We start from the raw sequence: 26674 nt of genomic DNA on the forward strand, positions 1-26674 counted from the left end.
CATTAGAGCTGTTAAAATTATAAAATAAAATTTCACTGAAACTTAGTTTATTATTTTAAATATGTTTATACTTATGAGTTGGCTTAGATATGGACGAGAAAATATAAGGGGGAAATTTAGTACTATTATTCTGCTAAATGAACATAGCAATAAAATTGCTCCTAAGGACATATTGCTATACCCATAGATCAGTGCATATCTCAACCTTCATCAAAAACGACCCTTCTTGCAGTAGATGGTAATTAACACGGAGACCTTCAATTGGACAATATGCAGAGTCAGAGAGTTTGGAGCACTCAGCGCTAAATGGGTTGTCTCTATCAAACCCCCACCTTAAGGCTCAGGTTCCTACGTGGAAGATAACGGGAAAATACTGTAAGAGTCAGAGGTGGTGGATGGCTCCAAGGAAACAGTGTCTTCCAGACACAACAAGGAAGAAACACATATGAATTCAGAGACTATGATAGCATGCACAAGACCTGACCAAGTTCAAGCCAGACAAACTCTCAGTGCAGAGAAGGGGAAGAGGGCACAAAGTTCCACCCCTTACCAAGAAACTACTTGCAATTGATACCTGCTACGAGATGCAAAATCAGTTTTCTCCAAAGGAGTGACACTGGACATATCAATCACACTCCAGGGTAGACCCCATGCTCACGAGTAGCTGGCCAACACAAAACAGAATCCATGCTTTTGTGTACCTTTTTTGTTTTGTATTTGTTATTTTTTTGTCTTTTCATTTTTTCTAAAAATTGGTAAAAGAAGATCTTAAGTGTTCTCACTAGGAAAAAACAGTAATCATATGAAATGTCTAAGTAATAGTTGGATTGTGGTCATTATATACCTGTATAAATGCCAAGCTTTACACCTTAAATACATACAACTTCTATTTACAAAATATGTCTGCAGAAAGCTGGAGGGGAAAGGAATATGTGAAAAAATTCACAACAGCAAAGCTAAAATGTAACTTTCAGAATGTATACATATGTATGTGTATATGAGTAGGTATATGGCAAATTCATAAAGGAACACAAGGGAACAGAACTAAATTTTCAGGATAGTATTTACTGGAGGGGCTTGAGGACAAGTTGCTAAGAAGTTTTAAAATAGCTTACTTAAAGGTCCCAGTGTCTTGGTAATAGTGTATCTTAGCTGTAGAGACAGCTTAAGAATGTTAGTCTTATGATGCTTCAAAATGAGCAAATATCTTTTCAGGAGACATTCCATCATAAAAACATTATGATGCAGTAAAATATATGATTTCTTTGCATATGTACATGTGTAAATGCATGAGCTTGTGAAAGCCACAGGTTGATACTGGCATCCTCCTCTGTAGCTCTGTACCTTATTTTTTCTTTATTAAATTTATACTTTGATGGTTTCATACAAGTATATGGTGTCTTCTGATTGCTTTCACCCTCTACCATCTCTTAACTTTCTCCTACCTCCTCCTAAGTCACCTCTCTAAAAGAACTTTTCTCACATTTAAATCTTTTGTTTTGTGACTTACTGAATTTAACCTGTTTGGTGAGTATATATGGCTGCAGAACTAACCAATGGGTCAGTGTTTTCACAACTGAAGACAGTGACTTCCTGACCAGAGGACCTATCCACCTTAATTTCATTTGTTTGCATTTATTATTATTTGTATGAATGTTTCCACCCATGTGCAAGCACAGACCATGACACAAATGTGGACGGCACAGGACAACCTGCAGGAGGTGACTCTCTCTTGCCACTATATGGAACCTGAGAAATAAACACAGTCCACTGAACTTGGCAAGTGTATTAACCTAGTAATACAGCATACAGCTTGCTAGCCCTCACCTTACTTTTTGAGACAAGGTCTTTTACTGAATGTGGAGCTCATCATGTTGGCTAGGCTGGCTAGACAGTGAACCCTGGATCAACCTGACCCTGCATCTCTGCAGTGCTGAAGTTATAGGTGAATGCCACCACTCCTTGTTTTTAATTGGGTGCTAGAGATATGAACTCAGATCCTCATGCTTAGTCCACAAGTGATTCAAACTCTGAGAAAATGATACCTTATCAATAAGCTTTAAAACTAACAGATGACATGATATTGTCAAAAAATTAAATAAATCAAGTATGAATTCAGAATAGAATTCATCCTAGGAAGTGAGTGTGTGTGTGTGTGTGTGTGTGTGTGTGTGTGTGTGTAAAAATGCAGTACTGATTTCATTTGATTTTTACCTGGAAAATTGTACTTCTGAATACCTATTTTTTATTATGAAAAGAAAAATAGGAGGCTTCCGAACTTAAAGGAGTAACTGAACTATATACTACACTGCAATATAAACTACAAAACCTGGTAAGCCATCTTAAAGAAGAAATGCTCCAGATTTCCACCTCCAAATCAAAAATACAAAACCTACAACAGGAAAACTCAATGCTTGGGTGTTTATTTTTCAAATGACAAAGCTTCAGAATCAGTGCAGAACATAAAGTGTTTGTATTATAGCATATGCTACTAGAGAACAATAAAAACGGATTTGATTATAATTCCAATATGAGATGTCTTTACATGAGAATTATCATGTAAGCTGCCCAGCCCCATAGGATTTTTTTATGAGCCTTCTGTAGACATGATCATGCAGCACAGCTGTTCCTATGTCACTAAAGTGAGGTATATATTACATGAGATCTTTGGCAAGTCTTTGTGTAAACACACTTCCCTCAGTCCAAATAAAACAGCAAGTCTGTAGCCTTTAATCCTCAGTACCGTCTCAAAATACCAGTGAGGTCTTATAAAAGAAACAAAAGGAAAGGTGATAAAGTTCCTTTGAGGATATGCAAAAATGATTGGGTCCTCCATTGAATAGACCTTTAGTATGAACATTCACTAGTTTTCATTGGTAGAAAAAAAAAACAAATTCAAACCAGCTAAACTTTACAAGCTTGAAAGTAAACTGTAAATTAAGTCAGTTATCAAGTGCAAGATTTAGAGCAAAGATAAAATAGACAGTCCACAATAAAATAGGTACATAGGCAAAAGATAGTAATGAAATCACAAACAAACTGGTTTCCACATAAAATGATAACTTTTGAAACAGAGATGCTTCTAGAACTCTTGAAACAGTTGAATTTTTTACTGCCTTTATCCTTAATAAAGACAATAGGAAATGTTCATGCTATCAACATTGCTATATCAACTCGACAAGACTACAAAGAAAATATTTGAATAAGTGGTAAATGTATTAGATACAAATATTCTTTTAAGTATAAATAAATCTGAGATATGTCTATTTAATTATGATAACTAAAATAAAATCCTACCTGAAACAATTTTTCCTTTTGGCCCATGCCATTGGAATGATGGGTCTACCAGTTCAGTGTTTCTCAGCTGTTGGGTTACACATAGCACATGCGGACTCTTTTGATGGAGCATGACATATACACTCACTGAAAATACAATATTAAAATGTTCCAATAATATTTTATGCTCTTTATTTATCTAATAATACCTATTGCTATTACTTAATGATAATTTAATATCACTGTCTCCATGTAATTACATTAAGAAGTATACAGTTTATTTGACTATGTGTGTACATTTAGTAACACATGTGTGAGGGTGTGTCCTAAACATGAATGTAATGTATTGGTCCTTTGTTTCAGAGCTCACATACACTGACCCAGTTTGCTCTCAGAGTATATAACTATAGTGACAGTATTAAGATAATTCTCTAGCTGGACTTCCTATGTTCTGCAAAGACATCAAACATGAACATGGTGCATATATACATTTAGATGAGAGGAACAATATATTATTTACAATCATATAGCATAGAATATTGGATACAAATAATATTGTGACCATAAAGTTGATAAGTATATACAATGGTTGATTTTTAAACATGCATTTGTCAGACTCTGCTTAAAATAATCACGATAAACAAAACAAAGATGGTTTAGGAGATTCAGAAGGAGCACAGTCAAAGATTCAGTTGTTCTGAATGTTCTCAGAACTAAGCTTTCAAGAACTAAGCTTTACCAATAACCCATCAGCAACTGCTTGCCAACGCTTCTCTGATTCACCAAAGACAAGATTTGTTGTGAATGAGTAAAATAAAAATTACTTTTGGTAAACAAAATTCTTAACATTAAAAAGTCTTTATAATTTACAACAAAACATGTTTGAGATATTCATAGCCTTACACTGGTTATGAAAGCTTGTCTCTACATTTGGTTGTTTTTATCATGAGTTTTCTATCATGAGATAGAAAAATAATTTTTTCTACCCCACGATAATGTTTTTCTTCTTCTTCAATATTTTGTTTAAATGGTTGATGTTCATCTATCAATATGCTGTCTTCCTATTGTAAGTCTGATTGATTGTGTATTTACTTAATAATTATTGGATCCAATTTGCAAACATTTTCTTAGGATCCGAACCACTATGTTTATAAATATAACCATGGGCTCCCATCTGGCCCAGAGCTCCCATCCAGACCAGAGGTGAGTGTCTGGTGTCACACCCAGGGAGGCCCGCCCCTACGTCCCATCCCTGGGCACCAGCCATTCTGGGGAAGACCTGCCCAACTTGGCCTCAGTTGCCAGCCAGTGGGCAGGGCTTCCGCGGGAGGGTTCCCCTTCTCCAAGACCCCCCAGCAGACCCTGCAATCTACATGCCCTGCCCCCACACCCATCCGCCCAAGACCCTTGCCGCTTCCTGAGACTTACAGACCAGCACCCCCCCCCCAATCCCATCTGGCCCAGAGAGCTCTCATCAGGCCCAGAGGGCTCCCATCTTGCCTAGAGAGCTCCCACCCATCCCAAAGAAAGAGAGAGCTCTCATTGGACAAAGAGCCCTCATTGGACCCAGAGTAAACTCAGGAGACAGGGAATCTGCCAGCCCTGATTAGAACAAGAGTGGCTTTCTGAGAAGTAGAATCCGCAATCTCTCATTGGACCAAGAGGGGCTTCCTCAAACTCCGAATCTGTCAGCTCTGACTGGACCAAGAGCCCTGATAAGACCAAGAACGAATCCATGAAGAGATGGGCAGATGTCAAGGCAGAAGTACATACAACAACATAAAGAACAATACAGCATCACCAGAACCTAGCCCTCCTCCAACAAGCAAGACCTGAACATCACAAAGTGGAAGAAGCAGAAGAAAGCAACCTTAAGAATAACATCATGAATATGCTAGAGGCTTTTAAAGAAAAAAATCAAAAATGAAATTGAGGAAAAGATAAACAAAAAAGTGGAGGAAATCAATAAAGAAAATAAAAAGTCAAACAAAAAAATGGGGAGAACTCTATAAAAAATAAACTAGAGGAAAAGACAAATAAAGCAGAAGAAAACAATAAATCCCTTAAAGAAAACTATGAAAAAGCAATGAAACAGGTGAGGGAAACAGTCTAAGACCTGAAAAGAGAAATAGAAACAATGAAGAAGACACAAACAGAGGGAATGCTGGAAATAGAAAATCTGAGTAAATGAACAGGAAACACAGATGCAAGCATAACCAACAGAATACAAGAGATGGAAGAGAGGATCTCTGGTGTAGAGGATACAATAGAGGAAATGGATTCGTCAGTCAAAGAAAATACCAATGCCAAAAAAATTATAACACAAAATGTCCAAGAAAATCTGGGACACAATAAAAGACCAAACCTACGAATAACAGGGATAGAGGAAGGAGAAGAATACCAACTCAAAGGCACAGAAAATATATTCAACAAGATCATAGAAGAAAACTTTCCCAACTTAAAGAAGGAAATGCCTATGAAGATACAAGAAGCCTATAGAACACTAAACAGACTAGACCCCCCAAAAAAGTCCCCTCGCCACATAATAATTAAACAACTAAACGTACAGAATAAAGAAAGACTATTAAGAGCAGCAAAGGAAAAAGGCCAAGTGATTTATAAAGGCAAACCCATCAGAATAACACCCGATTTCTCAATGGAGACTTTGAAAGCCAGAAGGACCTGGACAGATGTAATGCAGACACTAAGAGACCATATGGATGCCAGCCTAGAGTAATATACCCAGAAAAACTTTCAATCATCATAGACAGAGTGAACAAGATATTCCAAGACAAAGCCAGATTTAAACAGTACTTATCCACAAACCCAGCCTTACAGAAAGCACTAGAAGGAAAATTCCAACCTAAGGAAGTCAGATACACCCACGAAAACACAGGTAATACGTAACACCACAGCAGTAAACCCCCAAAGAAAAGAAGTACACACACACTACCACCAAAAAATAACAGGAATGAACAATCGCTGGTCATTAATATCCCTTAATATCAATGGACTTAATTCACCTATAAAAAGACACAGGCTAACAGAATGGATATGAAAGCAGGACCAATCTTTCTGCTGCATACAAGAAACACACCTCAAATTCAAAGATAGACACTACCTAAGAATAAAAGGCTGGGAAAAGTCTTTCCAAACAAATGATCTTAAGAAGCAAGCAGTGCAGCTATCCTAATATCCAGCAAAATAGACTTCAAACTAAAATCAATCAAAAGAGATCAAGAAGGGCATTACAAATTCTTCACAGGAAAGATCCACCAAGATGAAGTTTCAATTCTGAACATTTATGCCCCAAACACAAGGGCACCCACATATGTAAAAGAAACATTACTAAAGCTTAAATCACATATAAAACCCCACACATTAATAGTGGGAGACTTCAACACCCCACTCTCACCACTGGACAGATCTACCAAATTGAAACTTAACAGAGAAATAAAGGACTTAACTTATGTTATGACTCAAATGGACTTAATCGATATCTACAAAACATTCCATCCTAACAAAAAAGAATATAACTTCTCAGCACCCAATGGCACCTTCTCTAAAGTTGATCACATTCTTGGCCACAAAGCAAATCTCAACAGGCACGAAACAATTGGAATAACCTCCTGTGTTCTATCAGACCACCATGGTTTAAAGTTAGATTTCAACAACAAAAACTACAGAAAGCCTACAATCTCATGGAAACTGAATAATGCTCAAATGAATCACCAATGGGTTAAGGAAGAAATAAAGAAAGAAATTAAAGACTTCCTAGAGATCAATGAAAATGAATATATCACATACCCAAACTTATGGGACACTATGAAAGCAGTGCTAAGAGGGAAATTCATAGCACTAAATGCCCACATAAAGAAGTTGGAGAAATCTCACACTAGTGACTTAACAACACACATGAAAGCTCTAGAACAAGAAGAAGCAAAGTCACACAGGAAGATTAGATACCAGGAAATAATAAAATTGAGAGCTGAAATAAAAAAATGGAAACCAAGAGAACAATACAAAGAATCAATAAAACAAAGAGTTGGTTCTTTGAGAAAATCAACAAGATAGACAAGCCCTTATCCAAACTAACCAAAAGACAGAGAGAGCACATCCAAGTTAACAAAATCAGAAATGAAAAGGGAGACATAACAACAGACAATGAGGAAATCCAGAAAATCATCAGGTCATACTTCAAAAACCTCTACTCCACAAAACTGGAAAATCTAAAAGAAATGGATAATTTTCTGGATAGGTACCACATACCCAAGTTAAATCAAGACCAGATAAACTATATAAATAGTCCAATAACCCCTAAGGAAATAGAATCAGTCATTAAAAGTCTCCCAACCAAAAAAAGCCCAGGACCAGATGGTTTCAGCGCAGAATTCTACCAGATCTTCAAAGAGTTAATACCAATACTCTTTAAATTGTTCCACACAATAAAAACAGAAGGAACATTACCAAACTCCTTCTGTGAGGCTACAATTACCCTGATTCCTAAGCCAAAGATGCAACAAAGAAAGAGAACTATAGACCGATATCCCTCATGAACACTGATGCAAAAATAATAAAATACTGGCAAACATCTTTATCATGAAGGGGTGTTGGATTGTGTCAAATGTCTTTTCTGCATCTAGTGAGATGATCATGTGGTTTTTTTCTTTGAGTTTGTTTATATGGTGTATTACATTGACGGACTTTCATATGTTGAACCACCCTTGCATCCCTGGGATGAAACCTACTTGATCATGGTGGATATTTGTTTTGATGTGTTCTTGGAATCTGTTTGCCAGTATTTTATTGAGTATTTTTGCATCAATGTTCATGAGGGAGATCGGTCTGTAGTTTTCTTTCTTTCTTGTATCCTTGTTTATCTCACTAGATGCTGAAAAGGCATTTGACAAAATCCAACACTCCTTCATGATAAAGGTCTTGGAGAGATCAGGAATACAGGGAACATACCTAAACATATTAAAGGCAATTTACAGCAAGCCAACAGCCAACATCAAAATTAATGGAGAGAATCTCAAAGTGATTCCATTAAAATCAGGAACAAGGCAAGGCTGTCTACTCTCCCCATACTTATTCAATATAGTACTTGAAGTTCTAGCCAGAGAAATGAGACAACATAAGGAGATCAAGGGAATACAAATTGGAAAGGAAGAAGTCAAGCTTTTGCTATTTGCAGATGACATGACAGTATACATGAATGACCTCAAAAATTTGACCGAGGAACTCATACAGCTCATAAACACCTTCAGCAACGTAGTAGGATACAAGATTAACTCAAAAAAATCAGTAGCCCTCCTATATACAATTGACAAACAGGCTGAGATGAAATCAGAGATACATCACCCTTTACAATAGCCACAAATTATATACAATACCTTGGGGTAACTCTAACTAAGTAAATGAAGGACCTATATGACAAGAACTTTAAGTCCCTGAAAAAAGAAATTGAAGAAGATGTCAGAAAATGGAAAGATCTCCCATGTTCATGGACAGGCAGGATTAACATAGTAAAAATGGCAATCTTACCAAAAGCAATCTACAGATTCAATGCAATCCCCATCAAAATACCAACACAATTCTTCACAGACCTGGAAAGAATAATACTCAACTTCATATGGAAAAACAAAAAACCCAGGATAGAATCCTGTACAATAAAACAACCTCTGGAGGCATCACAATCCCTGACCTCAAGCACTACTATGGAGCTACAGTAATAAAAACAGCTTGGTACTGGCATAAAAACCTACATGTGGACCAATGGAATCGAATTGAAGACCCTGACATTAATCCACACACCTATGAACATATAATTTTTGACAAAGAAGCCAAAACTGTATAATGGAAAAAAGAAAGCATCTTCAACAAATAGTGCTGGCATAACTGGATGCCAACATGCAGAAGGCTACAAATAGATCCATATCTGTCACCGTACACAAAACTTAAGTCCAAGTGGATCAAAGACCTCAACATAAATCCAGTTACTCTGAACCTGATAGAAAAGAAAGTAGGAAGTAGTCTTTAAGGCATTGGCACTGGAGATCACTTCCTAAATATAACACCAGTCACAGACACTGAGAGAAACAATTAATCAATGGGACCTCTTGAAATTGAGAAGCTTTTGTAGAACAAAGGACACGGTCAACAAGACAAAGAGACAGCCTACAGAATAGGAAACGATCTTCAACAACCCCACATCTGACAAAGGGCTGATATCCAGAATAGATAAAGAACTCAAGAAATTAGACATCAAAATGCCCAACAGCCCAATTAAGAAATGGACTTTAGAGCTAAACAGAGAATTCTCAACAGAGGAAGCTCAAATGGCTGAAAGACATTTAAGGAACTGCTTAACATCCCTAATCATCAGGGAAATGCAAATCAAAACGACTATGAGATACCATCTTACACCCGTCAGAATGGCTAAAATCAAAACCACTGAAGACAGCTTATGCTGGAGAAGATGTGGAGCAAGGGGAACACTCCTCCACTGCTGGTGGGAATGCAAGCTTATACAGCCACTCTGGAAATCAATATGGCACTTTCTTAGAAAATTGGGAATCAATCTCCCCCATGACCCAGCTATACCACTCTTGTGCATATACCCAAGGAATGCTCAATCATACCACAAGGGCACATGCTCAGCTATGTTCAGAGCAGCATTATTTGTAATAGCCAGAACATGGAAACAACCTAGATGCCCTTCAACTGAAGAATGGATAAAGAAAATGTGGTACATATACAAAATGGAGTACTACTAAGCAGAGAAAAACAATGACATCATGAGGTTTGCAGGCAAATGGATGGATCTAGAAAAAAATCATCCTGAGTGAGGTAACCCAGACTCAGAAAGACAAACATGATATGTACTCACTCATAGGTGGATACTAGATGTAAAACAAAGGATGACTAGACTGCTACTCACAACTCCAGGGAGGCTACCTAGTAAAGAGGACCCTAAGAAAGACACAGGGATCGCCCAATGACAGAGAAATGGATGAGATCTACATGAACAGCCTGGACATGAGTGGGGTAATGAAGGGCAAGGGTCAAGGGAAAGAGAGCTTAGGAGAGCGGGAGATCCCAGCTGGATCAAGAACAGAGGGGGAGAACAAGGAAAGAGAAGCCATGATAAATGAAGACCCCATGAGAATAGGAAGAAGCAAAGTTCTAGAGTGGTCCCCAGAAACCCACAAAGATACCTCCACAATAGACTACTGGCAATGGTTGAGAGAAAGCCCGAATTAACCTACTCTGGTGATCGGATGGCCAAACACTCTAACTGTTGTGGCAGAACTCTCATCCAATGACTGATGCAAGTGGATACAGAGATCCACGGCCAGGCCCCAGGTGGAGCTCTGGGAGTCCAATCGGCGAGAAAGAGGAGGGACTGTATGAGCGAGAGTTGTTGAGACCATGATTGGAAAAAGTACAGGGACAAATAGCCAAACTAGTGGAAACACATGAACTATGAACCAATAGCTGAGGAGCCTCCAACTGGATCAGGCCCTCTGGATAAGTGAGACAGTCAATTAGCTTGAACTGTTTGGGAGGCTCCCAGGCAGTGGGACCAGGACCTGTCCTTAGTGCATGAGCTGGCTTTTTGGAGCCTGGGGCCTATGCTGGGACACTTTGCTCAGCCTGGGTGAAGGAAGGAGAGGACTGGACTTGCCTGGACTGAATCTACCAGGCTGAACTGAATCCCCAGGGGAGTCCTTGCCCTGGAGGAAATGGGAATGGGGGGTGGGTTGGGAGGAGGGTGGGGTGGGGGAGGGTAATGCAGGAGGAGGGAGGACAGGGGAATCTGTGGCTGATATGTAAAATTAAATTATATTATAAAATAAAAAAATTTGTCTAACTGAAAATAAATACAACCATGTATAATTTTCTTAATTACCCTTTTCTTCTTTTTTCCAATTTTAAGCATTTACTATCACTAAATATTTAACATTCAACATTGTAGAATTATAAATAAGCTAATCATTTAGGATCATAATGCCATATGAAAAGGACTTGGTATGTTTCCTCCTATAATCTGTCTCTGTAAGAATGCTTTTCCCAGGTTTTTTCTTTTGCATTTGGTAAGGGAGAGAGCAGGAAAATGCATTATGAACTACACTAAGGCTGACTTTAATAGCTACAAGTCTAATAAATAATTTAATAAAACCTAGTTTAGAAATTTTCCAGCTAATTTTATAAGATATAAAATTTATATAAGATATAAAAGATATAAAATTACTCAGAGTAAGTTAAGTTTTGACTCTCTTTATTCATAACCCCTTTCTTTACTTTCATGATTTTCTTAGAAAGTGATTTGCCCAAAACTATCCATTATATGTTCCAAAGGCAGCTTCTGACTCCATTCAATGTTCTACTGCCCTTGTATGGTCTCATTCAACAGCTCCTGCTCTTCTCTTATTTCTACCCCACTTTTCTCAGTTTAAGGGTCTTTCCATCCTCTCTAATAAATATTCACACTTCTTCATGCCTCAGCATGACTCATGACTCACAGCTGCCACCTTCTCTGAGCTAGCTTTTGCCTGTATCTCTCTACCTCTTTCCATTTCCTGTATTTTTTCCTTACACAGCAGTCCTCAGGGTCACCCCTTTCCGATCTTATTCTATAACTACCTTGTTTCTCTTAACTTTGGAAGGTGAGTGCAAGTCTATCCTTCTGCTCTGGCTTCTTTGACAGGACCTGAAGCCATCACTCTGACTTTCCTGTAAGCCTCCTACTAATTCTTGTGATTTCCATCCCAGTAACTTCAACTGAGTTCAAGAGTTTCTCAGCACTATCAACAGACCAAAATAAATATTTCAGGACATCAACAATCAAAATGAACATAACATTTTGAAAGTAAACAGATGTTAGCTACTAAAGAAATAAGACCTCTATGAAGAACTTATTCAGACTCCAGAAAAAAAGTATAGTTAGAAGATACTGTTACAATCATTGGAATATACAGGTTCATTTTTTTCTGGAACACTTTAGTAATAATTTAGAAAAGCATTCCCAACAAGCTGGTCATGTATGGTTGGTTTTTTTTTTTTTGCATAGCACATTTTATTGTAATGTTAAAAGGTTGAACAGTTCTCATTACATATTATCCCTTCCAATCTGATAACAATGTTAAATGGCATGGCACTGTGCACCTACATACCCAGTTGCGATGAATTCTCACACTACTCTCAGTAGCAGATAGAATTAATTATATTTGGAAGGACTGAATTACATACAAAGATATAGTTGAGGAAAGAGAATTTTAAAATTCATGACAAGTTGCTAAATTTCTCAATGTTACATCAAGAACTAGGGCTAAGGAGTTTGAATCTTAAAATCCAGAAGTATTCTATTGAAAACTCACAAATGTCTTTGGCTTGTGGGGCTTTGAAACATTCTAAGTGGCTTGTGTAGAGTTGTGTACGGTTTTCATTCTGGAATCTGTGAAGCAGCACACTGCTTTTCTATGCAGAAATGTGCAATTGGTGTTTTTCACAAGGTGGCCTGTAGCTCGAATTGCTAAATGGTCTTTTTTTTTTTTTTTTTCAATACAATTCAGTTCTACATATCAGGCACGGATTCCCTTGTTCTCCCCCCTTCTGCCCCCCCTCACCTTTCCCCCAGCCCACTCCCCATTCCCACCTCCTCCAGGGCAAAGCCTCCCCTGCAGACTGAGATCAACCTGGTAGACTCAGTCCAGGTAGGTCCAGTCCCCTCCTCCCAGGCCAAGTCAAGCGACCCTGCATAGGCCCCAGGTTTCAAACAGCACAGGACCCGGTCCCACTGCCTGGATGCCTCCCAAACAGATCAAGCCAATCAACTGTCTCACCCATTCAGAGGGCCTGATTCAGTTGGGGACCCCTCAGCCATTGGTTCATAGTTCATGTGTTTCCATTCATTTGGCTATTTGTCCCTGTGCTTTATCCAACCTTGGTCTCAACAATTCTTGCTCATATAAACCCTCCTCTTCCTCGCTAATTGGACTCCCAGAACTCCGCCCGGGGCCTAGCCATGGATCTCTGCATCCAGATCCCTCAGTCATTGGATGGGGTTTCTAGCACGACAATCAGGGTGTTTGGCCATCCCATCACCAGAGTAGGTCAGTTCCGGCTGTCTCTCGACCATTGCCAGCAGTCTGTTGTGGGGGTATCTTTGTGGATTTCTGTGGGTCTCTCTATTTTGTAAAAATGTATTCAACATTTATTTCATGGAGATACACAGAAAATAACTTAGGAATGAAGATACCCACATTTCTTATTTATTCATCAGTTTACATTGTTATACACATACCTCTCCAAAGTTATTAATAATAACTGATCAACCCTTGCCAATTTAATCATATGTGACATTTGAAGTGAAGGCTCCAAAGATTTCCTTTTTCTTTGTAACTATACTCAAATACAAACTTTATTTTTGTATCAGAGCCTATTGACAATAAGACACGGTCCCTTGTGGAACAGTTCTCTGTCATGTGAAGACAGACAATATGGTCTCTAGCCCTTCAAATACAGAAGTGTGTTGAACAATAAAGAATGTTACTTGCGCAAGTTCAAACCTAATATCATGTAAAAGCTAACAGCTTTTCCAATAGTAAAAGCTCTTCCATGGCTAGAAAGAGAACATGTCACAGCCGATAGGTTCCAAAAGTGAATGGAGTACAATTATGTTTAAATACAATTCATTACCATACTTGGAATATAATCAACACAGTTGTAAGCAACATACCAGAAGTGTTTGTTTTAAGAATCTTTTAAATAGTGATTTTTAGTGTGTGTGTGTGTGTGTGTGTGTGTGTGTGTGTGTGTGTGTGTGTGTATGTGTGTAAAATAATTCTAATTAAGGAAAACTTAAGAAAGCAATGTGGTGATATTTGTGCTGATATTTTATTTGTATGTTATATTTTATTTGTGCTGATATTTTATTTGTATGTTAATAAATAAAGTTTGCCTGGAGATCAGAGAACATAGCCAGCCATAAACAAAAGTCAGGCAGTGGTAGCACATGTCCTTAATCCCATCACATGGCAAGCAGAGTCTCTGAGTGTTCAAGGACACACTAGGGAACAACCAAGCATGGTGACACATGTTTTTCATCCCAGTACAAACCATAGAGACCTGGAGGTCTGTACAGACAGGCAGTGACAAGGAAGTGCAGTAGCTGGGCTAAGAGCCAATGAGAAGGCAGAACAGCAAGCCAATGAAAGCACAGGTTAGACAGGGAGAAGCTCTCTCTCTCTGGGGAAGCTACAGCAGCATGGTGAGCTAAGGTTAGCTGGCAGCTCTCACTATTTCTCTGATCTCTACAGCTTTCACCCCTGTATTTTTGGCTCTGTGTTTCTTATTTAATAAGACTGTTTAGAAATTCGTCTACAAAGCAACAATGAAAATTACTGAAATAAGCTGGGAGTAGATATACTTCAATATCCAGTTATACCACTCTTGAACACATATCCAAAGGACCCTACATCCTACCATGGAGACACTTGCTCAACCATGTTCATTACTGCTCTATTCATAATAGCCAGAAATGGTAAGCAGCCTGGATATCCATCAGTGAATGAACAGATCAAGAAAACATGGTACATTTTACACAATAGACTATTACTCAGCTGTTAAAAAATGAAAACATGAATTTGCAGGTAAACAGATGAGGGTAGGGGAAAAAAAATCACCTGAGTAAAAGTACCCTAGACCTAAAAAGACAAATATTGTATGTATTCTCCTATATGAGGATGCTAGCTGTTAAGTCTTTGATAAACAGGCTACAATATGTATAACCACAGAGGTTAGTATCAAGTAAGGAACTGGAGGGGGTGGGGAAAAAGAAAGGAAATAGGAATAGAATATATAATTATAGATGGATATATGGGAGGCAAAAACAGAGAGGGGAGGAAATAAGGGATAATGAAGGGAATATGAGGAGGGACAGCTAAAACTAAAGGCTATTTGAAAGTTCATACAGAAACCTACTACAGTAGAAGCCTCTTAAAATATATACATATATGAAAGAAATCTAAATGGAATCACCAAATAACAGGAGAGCCAAAGCCTGAACTAGACATCTCTCACCACCAAATGAGACATCTAGTGCCAGGAATGGGTTACATCTAATTGAGTTGTTAGTCAAAGCCATGGAAACCTCCAAACAACCCACACTGTCTTCCCAAGGCTATTAGCTGCTCTCCACAAACTGATGGTTAAATACTACTGATGAAGATAACACCTAAGTAACTCATTAAACACGGAGAAGTTGACCTGCTGCCTATCTGGAACCTTCACTCTTACTAACTAGTGCAAGGTACTCTGCATGCTACCAGAGGAGAAAGCTAACTACAAACCCATCTGGAACCCCTGCAATTTACAGTGGTAAGCTGCCTGGACGATACACTGGTGCAACAGTGGCACAAACGTCAAGAGTAATCAACCACTATCTGATTAGATTTAAGAACCAATCCATGTGATGGAACCCATGCCCAACACTATTCAAGAACTTGAGACTCAACAGGCTATGCACCTAGGAGAAGACCAAATACAATTGTTCTGCTAAAGGAATATAGCAATGAAATGACTCCTAATAACATTCCGCTGTACTTAAAGATCAGTTCCTTGCTCAGCCATCATCAGAGAAGCTTCCTTCTGCAACAGATGGGAACAAATACAAAGACCCACAACTAGACAATGTACAAATAGGGAGAAACCTTGAAAGACTTAGTCCTAAATGGGATGTCTCCATCAAGTCCCTCTTCTCAGGGCTCAGTGAACCCTGAAGAAGAAGGGGGAGAAAGGTTGCAAGAGCTAGTGGGGATGGAAGACACCATCAAAACAAGGCATTCTAAACACAAGACTGACACACACATGAACTCGGTGAGACTGTGTCAGTCTGCACAGATCTAAGCCAGATGAGGTCCCAGCACCAAGCAAACACAAGCCCACATCCCTAACCCAGACGCTATCTCCAATTAACAACTGCTCACAAAGGAAAATTCTTTTTCTCCAATCAAGTCTCACTGTGTTTACAAACTACACTTAAGGTCAGGCCCCATGTCCAGCTGTAGATGTCAACACAAAATGTTCTCAGTGGTATCTTTGGAGGTTTTTGTCTCACCATTCTTTGTCTGGGCATTGTTTTGTTTCGTCTTGCTTTTTGGTGTTTTTGTTTTACCTTACAAATCTTATATTTATGGGATTTTTCTGTGTCAAGTGTGTGTGTCTCTGTATTTGTATGTTTCTTGTATTTTTTTTCCTTTGGTCCATTTTTTCTGTTTTGTCTTGTTCTAGTCTGGTTTCTTTGCTGATATTTTTTAGTTGTTTGTTTTCTAATGAGAGAGAGGAAAGAGTGTGGATTCGGGTGACTGAGGAGTTGGGGAGGATCTGGGAGGACATGGGGAGGGAAAATTGAATCATAAAAAAAAATTTTCAAAAGACATTAATATTATAAAAATGTTATACCATTTTTATATGGTGGCAGTGGTACACGCCTTTAATCCCAGCACTTGGGAGGAAGAGCCAAGCAGATTTCTGTGAGTTCAAGGCCAGCTTGGTCTACAGAGCGAGATCCAGGACAGGCACTAAAACTACATACAGAAACCCTGTCTCGAAAAACCAAAAAGAAGTTATACCAAATAAAGCACAGTATGTATGAACAGATGAGTGAGTCTAGAGAAAATGGATATAGGATGGAAATAGTATCTTTAGTTGCTAGGGGGAAAAAAGACGCATCACTATTAATTATGATCAAAAATTTAACTCAATATATAGGCAAAGTTGAAATTGCATTTATACTTTACATTATATACAAAAGTAAATTTCAGGTATACTATTGTCTAAAAGCCAAATCATTATTTAATTAAAATCTGAAACAATATTTCTGTCTCTTTATCAAAAAATCTTTACTGTCAAAAGTACACATGAAATATTGATTTTTTAAATATTAATAATTTCTGTTAATCCTATATAGCCTAAAATAAATTAACAGATTTAACTTTAAGAAGTCACTTGTGGGCTGGAGAGATGGCTCAGAGGTTAAGAGCACTGACTGCTCTTTCAGAGGTCCTGAGTTCAAATCCCAGCAACCACATGGTGGCTCACAACCATTTGTAATGAGGTCTGGCGCCCTCTTCTGTATACATAATAAAGAAGTCACTTGTAAAACCAAAGATAATCGACTGGAATAAATATTATAAATACAAATACAAAAGTAACACCAACAAAAATACAATTGAGCAAAATCATGGACAAAGGCAACTTAACTTTTAACTTAGAAGTGGAAGTGTTGAGTAATGCTTTGTACTGTAAGGACACGGGAAGATGGGCTGCACTAGACTTAGCTACTGGAGCTGTGAGTGGTGTGTGAGTGACAGAAATCATCATATCCTCTAATACTGAACCTCTACCTCTAGATGAAAATGACCAAAGAACTCTCTGAGTAAGCGTGAAGACAGACATATAAAATGGCATTAATCACACACACATTAAATGACATGAACTAAGGTACAATAAAAATGTAAATTCTCAGTGAAGAAAATTAATGTCCAAGTGAATAAAAACCAAAACTTAACTTGAACTGAAAATAAAAAAATAAAAAGCGAACACATTAAAGAGGATCACAGACTAGGCCAAAAATATGGCCAAAAATAGATACCAAAAGACTGAGCAACATACGAAACACAAGGAAACACAGAGAGCCAGAAAATATGAAGCCACAGTACTTAAACTTCTAATACCAACCTAAAGTTTGGTAATTAAAAATAAATAACCCTTTATACAGACATTACCTGCAGAATTCAAATCATAACTTTAAGAATGACTTTAATATTTTCCAATAAAATGAGGCAATAAACAGGAGATCAGTTACTATCAAGTTTAAAACTTGCAGCCGATGAAAGTAGCAGAGCAGTGAAAACTGAAAATCATCCCATTTATGAAATGGATGAAAACAAGAATTTTTAGAACTCAAGAAATTAAAGACTTTAACAACCTAGAAAATGTTAATACAAGAAAAGCAACAGCGAGGATGCAAAAGCTCAGACCTTCAGGAGAGTGCTGTGTCCTGCAGGCTCCCCTCCAGTACAGATGTCAGCACCCTTTCCAACGTGCCCAGGAGATAGCCGTAAGCTTGGGACATGGACTGTCCACAGGGACACAAACCAGTGGCCTTCTGGAGCAAGTAGAGACCTTCCCAACCACCGATCATCAAACTCATGGGGCCAGAAGAGCCTCTGGATACACAAAGACAGGGAGATTCTACGATGCATAGTTTATCAGACCTAATTGGCTTTGGTTTTAACTATATTTCTGCATTTATTTTGTTTTGACATTCTTGCTATTATAAAACTTCATTTTCTCCTACCTGAGTGGTACTGGAAAGTGAGCCCTCAATTTCCTTCATAAAGTAGGTCACTATAAAGACTCCATGAAATAAATATTCATTCCTAAGCATACACAAAGTGCAACTCAGAAACACACATACACACAAACGTAAGAAGAATCAGTAAGAAAAACAACTTCTCTGAAAGTTCCAAAGCCCTCAATAACTACATCTGAGGATGCTGACATGGCTAAAATGACAAAGAATTCAAAAGTCTTGCTTTATAAATGATGGTTGACATTAAATAAAATTCAAACGGATGAAAGAAGTCAATTCAAGTCCTGGATGAGAAAGGCAACAATCTAGACAGAAAATCAGCAAATAGACAGATTCTTAAACAAAATATATAAACAGAAATTTTGGAAATGAAAAACTCATTATAAAGCATCATCACAGACTAGAATAGGCAAAAGAAGGAAGACAAGAAACTGAAGACTGAGTTCAGAATCAGTTTGTTCATATAGCAACAAAGAAAAAAGGCAACCATAACCAAATCAAAGACCTCTGGAACATGAGTTATATGAGGAATTTAGAAACCCTAAAAGAGTTATGACACCAACAACAATGCCAAGAACAGAAATGCAAGAAAGAACACTCAAAACTACAAAAGAGATATACCAAGGTAATAGCAGACTTTTCAGCAAAAAATCTAAAATCTAGGAGAACATGGCCTAATATATTTCAAGCCCTGCAACAAAATAATTGTGCACCAAGACTATCAAATCTAACAAAGTTATCCATTGAAAGTAAAGAATAAAGATCTATGATAATCTTAAACTAAGCAATTCCTAAACACAAAACCCGCAATTACAGAAAAAACTTAACAGAATAGGAAACAGAAGATACAAGCACAGTAGCTCAGGAATAAACCTCACTAGCAGAATAGGTAACAAATGACATTCATGTTTTATTAATTCAGCAAGCCAGCAAACCTCTCAGATGAAGAAAGATGTTAAACACCTCTCAACAGTAACCTTAAATGTAGAGTGAATGGATACTTTAAAAAACAATATTCAGCTACTTTCTCTATTAAAAAAAATTCACCTCACTTGTAAACACACACATTACAGTGAAATGATAGAAAAAATGATATTCTAAGTAAAGGAAATTTGAAACATTAGGAGCTCCTACCCTCATACCTAACAAAGGACATATCCCAGCCTAAGTCAGTTGGAAATGAGAAAGGTCACAGGATAATAAAGGTAACCGATCTTCACAAAGATGACTATAATAGATATGAATTAAATATTAGCTTACCTAACTTCATAAAACACTTTCAAATGTAAAGAGAAAGACAGGTCTGGAAGAGTAGTAATAGGCAATTTCAATACCCCATTCTCATTAGCCAATAGATTAATCATTCAGAGTAAATAAATAAATGGAAAGCCAGGGTTAAATAAAGAAAAATTAATTTAACAGGCAGACATCTATATGATATACTATCCAATAGCTGTGGAATACCTTCTCAGCAATCCATGTATCTTTCCAAACAATACAACACACTTATTGGACCATAAAGCTACTCTTAACAAAGGCAAAAAAAGCCAATAATTTCTACTATATTGACAGATTATGATAGAATAAAATGAGAAATCCATACTAAGATAAACTATACAAATACATGGAGACTTAATAATGAAGTCTTGATTCATCTGAGTCACTGAAGAAATCAAGGAGAAAATTTAAAAATTCCTTGAATCAAATTATCATGAAAATGAATCATAACCCCTAGGATACTGTAAGGGCAGTCATAATAGAGAAGTTTGTAGCTGTAATTGATTATATTCAAGATTTAGAAAAAACTTATATAAATAACTTAATGATGACATGAAGGTGATTAAAAGAAAACATAAGCCAAACCCCAAATCAGTAGACATAAAGAATAAATATGGACTAGATCAAACAAGTAAGCTAACTGAAGACCTTCAACATTCCTTGCTCTCCTCAAAATCCAGTCCCCTAGTCTTTTCCCTGGACTAGCTCAGCAACAGAACACCTGCTGCAGTCTTCCTTCCCCAACTGCCCACATCTCCTGTGGATCCCACAGATCTTCCTCTCCTAATTGCCCCCAAATTTGTTGATTTATCCCAGCCCCCAACTCCAGCATGTAGCTGCTGCTAACCCACAAGCCACTCCTGCTAGGAAACTAGATAGGTTGACTGCAGATCTTCACCTTTCCTTCTGCTCTTCCAGTTCCAATCACCCCCACTCTAATCCCTGGTCTCATCCCCAAGTCTGTAACAGAAAATCTGCTGAAGTGTCTCTTTCCTCTATGACTCCATCCCCAATAAATAACAAGGGTCTTCTCCAATCTTCCCCAAGTTCACGCCATCATCCTAGCCTCCAACACCAACAGCCATTCCCTGTTAACACATCAACTAAGAAATCCAGGGAAACAGAGGAAACAGAAAGAAAGGAACAAGACACCTGCCCAACAAAGACAAAACCATAAATCAGCACCTATACCTATTATCATCCCAATCCCAGATGTCTAGACACCAGTGTAAAAACACAATACTAGCCATGTCTACAGTATGTCTACAGTAGAGACCAGCTATCCTACCACCACAGCAGGTCCTGAATATTCTAACATAGCTGAAACACAAATAGCTGAAACACAAGAAAAAGACTTTAAAACCACCTGTATGAAGATGATAGAGGTCCTTAAAGAGGAAATTAATAAATCTTTTAAATCCAGGAAAACCAAACAAACAGTGGGAAGAAATGAATAAATCACATAAATCCAGAAAAACAAAAACAGTGGAAGGAAATAGAGAAAAAAACTGTTCAAGACCTGAAAATGGAAATAGAATCAATAAAGAAAACCAAAACTGAGGGAATTCTGGAAATGAAAAATTTAGAAATTCAAACAGGACCTACAGAGGCAAGGCTCACCAACAGAATATAAGAGATAGAAGAGAGAATTTCAGGTGTTGAAGACACAATAGAAGAAATGGATACATCAGTCAAAGAAAATATTAAATATAAAAATCAGACATGAAACTTCCAGGAAATCTACGACACTATGAAAAGATCAAACCTAAAAATAATAAGAATAGAGGAAGGAAAAGAATCACAGCTCAAGACCCAGGAAATACTTTCACAAAATCAGAGAAGAAAATTTTCCTAACTAAAGAAGGGCATGCCTATCAAGCTACAAGAAGCATACAGAACATCAAATAGACTAAACTAGAAAAGAAAGTCTCCTTGTTATATAATATTTAAAACACTAAGCATACAGAACAAAGAAAGAATATTAAAAGCTGCAAAGGAAAAGGCCAATGGCATATAAAGGCAGACCTATAAGAATTACACCGGACTTCTCAGCAGAGAATCTAAAAGCCAGGAGGACCTGGACAGTTGTCTGGCAGACTCTAAGAGACCACAGATGTCATCCCAGACTACTATACCCAGCAAAACTTTTAGATTGAGAAAATAAGATATTTCATGATAAAGTCAAATGTAAACAATATCTATCTATAATTCCAGCCCTAGGGTGCTAGAAGGAAAACGTCAACCTAAGGAGGCTAACTACATCCATGAAACCACAGGAAATAATCTCACACCAGCAAAACCAAAAGAAGAGAAACACAGGCACACACACTTCAACACCAACAAAATAAGAGGAATCAACAATCATTGGTCTTTTATATCTCTCAATATCAATGGACTCAATTCCCCAATAAAAAGATACAGACTAAATTAATGAATTTGGAACAGGATCCATCCTGTTGCTACATCCAAGAAATATACACCACTTCAACATCAAGAAGAAACATTATCTCAGGGTAGAGAATTGAAAAAAGTATTCCAAGCAAATAGACAGACCAAGAAGCAACCTGGTGTAGCCATTTTAATATATAGCAAAACAGACTTCAAACCAAAACTAATCAGAAAAGATAGGGAAGGAAACTACATACTCATCAAAGGAAAAAAATTCACCATGATGACATTTCGATTAACATCTATGCCTAACATGAAGGCAGTCAAGTTTGTAAAAAGAACACTACTATAGCTTAAATCACATACTGGCCATTGCCCACTGATAGTGGGAGACATCAATATACCATTCTCACAATACACAGGTCATCTAGACAAAAACTAAATGGAGAAAGGCTGGAGCTAACCAAACAGACCTAACAGACATCTACAGAACATTTCACCCAAACACAAAAGAATGTACCTTCATTACTGCACCTCAAGCATGGAACTTTCTCCAAAATTGACCACATATATAAACACAAAGCAAGTCCTAACAGCTACAGAAAAAAAATGAAAAAACTTCCTGCATCCTATCAGACTACCACAGATTAGAGTTGGATATCAACAATAACAGAAACAACAGGAAGCTAACAAACTCATGGAAACTGAACAACTCTCTACTGAATGAAAAATGGGTCAAGTAAGAAAGACTTTCTAGAATTGAATTAAAATGAATACACAGCATACCCAAACTTTTGGGACACAAAAGTGGTTATAAGAGGAAAGTTCACAGTGCTAAGTGCCTACATTAAAAAACTGGAGAGATCTCATACTCGCAAATTAGCAGCATACCTGAAAGCTCTAAATCAAAAGAAGAAACCACACACAAGAGAAGCAAACAGCAAAAAATTTTTTAAAAAATCAAATTCAGGGCTTAAATCAATAAAAAATAGAAACATTGAGAACAATACAAAGAATCAATGAAACAAAGAGTTGGTTCTTTGAGAAAATAAGTGAAATTGACAAATGCTTATCCAAATTAACTAAAAGGCAGAGAAAGACTATCCAAAATAACAAAATCAGAAATGAAAGGGGGAACATAACAAACACTGAGGAAATCCAGAGAATCATAAGGACATATTTTAAAAACCTAAACTCCACCAAATTGGAAAATCTAAAATAAATGGATAATTTTCTCAAAAGGGATCACTTACCAAACTTAAGTCAATATCGGGTAGGCAATTTAAACAGACCTACAGCCTCTAGTGAAATAGAAGCAGTCATTAAAATTCTCCCAACCAAAAAAAAAAAAGGAGGAGGAAGAGGAGGAGGAGGAAAAAGAGGAGGAGGAGAAGCTGCAGCCTTGGGCCAGATGGATTTAGCACAGAATTCTACCAGACTTTCAAAAAAGAGTTAATGCCAGTACTCCTCAAATTATTCCACAAAATAGAAACAGAAAGAACATTGCCCAATTCATTCTATGAAGCCACAGTTGCCCTGATACCTAAACCATTTAAAGACCCATCAAAGAAAGAGAATTACAGACAAATTTCTCTCATGAACATTGGTGCAAAAATATTCAATCAAGTACTTGAAAACTAAATCCAACAACACGTCATAAAGATCATCCACAATGATCAAATAGGCTTCATCCCAGAGATGCAGGGTGGTTTGATATACAGAAATCAATAAATGCAATCCAACATACAAACAAACTGGAAGGAAAAAAACACATGATCATCTCACTTGATGTAGAAAAGGCTTTGGACAAAATCCGACACCCTTTCATTATAAATGTCCTGGAAAGATCAGAGGTACAAGGGACATACCTAAATATAATAAAGGCAGTTTAAAGTAAGCCCACAGCCAACATCACCCTAAATGGAGAGAAACTCAAAACAATTCTACTAAAATAAGAAACAAGAGAAAGTTGTCCACTCCATACCTATTCAATATAGTAACTGAAGTGTTAACTAGAGCAATAGGACAACTGAAGGAGATCAAAGGGATACAAACTGGAAAGGAGGGAGTCAAAGCATCTTTACCTGCAGATGATATGATAGTATTCATACATGACCCTAAAAATTCCACTGGGAACTCCTGTAGTTGATAAACAAATAGCTGGATACTAATTAATTCACAAAAATCATTAGCCCTCCTATATACAAATTACAAATGGGTTGAGAAAGAAATCATGAAAACCATACCTTTTACAATAGCCTCAAATAATATAACATATCTTATAGTAACTCTAACTAAGCAAGTAAAAGAATTGTATGCTAAAAACTTCAAGTCTTTGAAGAATTAAAGAAGATATCAGAAGATGGAAAAATCTCCTATGCTCATGGATAAGTAGGATTAACATAGTAAAAATGGACATCCTACCAAAAGGAATCCACAGATTCTCCAACAAAATTCCAACACAATTCCTCACAAATCTTGAAAGAACAATTTTCAGCTTTATATGGAGGGTGGGGGACAGGATAGCTGAAACAATCCTGAACAGTAAAATAACTGCTGGAGATCTTACCATCCCCTATTTTGTTGTACTACAAAGCTATAATAATAAAAACAGCATAGCATTGGCATAAAAACAGACCCACTGATTAATGGAATCAAACTGAAGACCAAGACATAAATCCACATATCTACAGACACCTGATTTTTGGTAAAGAAGCCAGATATACACACTGGAAAAAAAGACAGCATCTTCAGCAAATGGTGACAGTCCAGATTGGATGTCTGCATGTAGAAGAATGCAAATAGATCCATATTTCACCCTACACAAGGCTCAAGTCCAAATGGGTGGAAGACCTCAACACAAAATCAAAAACATTGAACCTGAGAGAAGAGAAAGTAGGGGGAAACCTTGAATTCACTGGCACAGGAGAAGACTTTCTGAACAGATTACCATTAACACAGGCACTAAGATCAACTGCTGTGGGATAGTCTGTATGTGCTCTGATTGGTCAATAAATAAAACACTCATTGGCCAGTGGCCAGACAGGAAGTATAGGTGGGACTAACAGAGAGGAGAATTGAGAGAACAGGAAGGCGGAAGGAGACACTGCCAGCTGCCACCATGACAAGCAACATGTGAAGATGCCGGTAAGCCTCGAGCCACATGGCAAGGTATAGATTTATAGAAATGGATTAATTTAAGATATAAGAACAGTTAGCAAGAAGCCTGCCACAGCCATACAGTTTGTAAGCAATATAAGTCTCTGTGTTTACTTGGTTGGGTCTGAGCAGCTGTGGGACTGGCGGGTGACAAAGATTTGTCCTGACTGTGGGCCAGGAAGGAAAACTCTAGCTACAATCAACAATTAATAAATGGGACCTCATAAAACTGAAAAGCTTCTGTAAGGCAAAAGACATTGTTATTGGGACAAAGTGACAACCTACAGAATAGGAAAAGATTTTTTAATAATTCCACATCCAACAGAGGACTAATATCCAAAATATATAAAGAACTCAAGAAACTAGACATCCACAAACCAAATAATCCAATTTAAAATGGGATACAGATCTAAACAGAGAATTACCAATAGAGAAACCTCAAATGGTTGAGAAATACTTTAAGAAATGTTCAACATCCTTAGCCATGAAGGAAATGCAAATCAAAACAACTCTGAGATTGCATCTTACACCTATCAGAATGGCTCATGTCAAAAACACAAATGACAACTCATGCTGGTGAGGATGTGGAATAAGGGAAACAACATACATTGCTGGCAGCAGTACAAATTTGTACAGTCACTTTGGAAACCAATATGGCAGTTCCTCGGAAAGTTGGTAATTAATCTACCTCAATATTCAGCTATACCACTCTTGGGCATATACCCAAAGGATGCTTGATCCTACCACAAGGACACTTGATCAACCATGTCCATTGCTGCTCTATTCATAATAGCAAGAAAACCTAGATTCCCCTCAACAGAAGAATGATTTTTAAAAATGTAGTACATTTACACAATGGAGTATTACTCAGCTGTTTTCAAAAATGACATTTTGAAATTTTCAAGCAAATGGATGGGACTAGAAAAACTTATCCTTAGTGAGGTAACACAGATCCAGAAAGATAAATACAGTATGTATTCGCTTATATGTGAATATCAGCTACTAAATAAATGATAACCAAGCTACAATCAATAGACCTAGAGAAGTTAGGTACAGAGGAAGGGAATAGAAGGGACACATGGCTCTCCTTGGGAGTTGGAAATAGAACATATTTTATGGTTGAACTGGGAGTTGGTAGACAGAAATGGGAGGATCAGGTGGGGAGGGGAGGGAAGATGGAGTTGAGAGAGGGAA

At 37.5% G+C, this 26674-nt stretch overlaps 2 protein-coding genes and 1 non-coding gene across 4 annotated transcripts in view; 1 reads left to right on the forward strand and 2 right to left on the reverse strand.

Moving 5' to 3' along the window:
- Spata48 (spermatogenesis associated 48) overlaps positions 1 to 26674 on the forward strand; it is a 231351-nt gene that overhangs the window by 112246 nt on the left and 92431 nt on the right. The window lies entirely within an intron of this gene.
- The window catches only part of Zpbp (zona pellucida binding protein), a 153973-nt gene that overhangs the window by 93725 nt on the left and 33574 nt on the right, over positions 1 to 26674 (reverse strand). Inside the window, exon 3 of one of the 2 annotated variants that reach the window (XM_052734500.1) lies at positions 3298 to 3423. The exons of the other annotated variant lie outside the window; for it this stretch is intronic. Within the exon in view, the coding sequence (XP_052590460.1) occupies positions 3298 to 3423 (126 nt within the window). The remainder of the gene's footprint in view (positions 1 to 3297; positions 3424 to 26674) is intronic. 2 annotated transcript variants of the gene reach the window in all.
- Positions 13823 to 13948, reverse strand: LOC128109185 (small nucleolar RNA SNORA24). Its single transcript, XR_008217724.1, has one exon. It is a non-coding gene; the product is annotated as a small nucleolar RNA SNORA24 (small nucleolar RNA).

Source organism: Peromyscus californicus, unplaced genomic scaffold, assembly GCF_007827085.1.
Source record: "Peromyscus californicus insignis strain IS unplaced genomic scaffold, ASM782708v3 Scaffold_13__1_contigs__length_99412109, whole genome shotgun sequence".
NCBI lineage: Eukaryota > Metazoa > Chordata > Mammalia > Rodentia > Cricetidae > Peromyscus > Peromyscus californicus.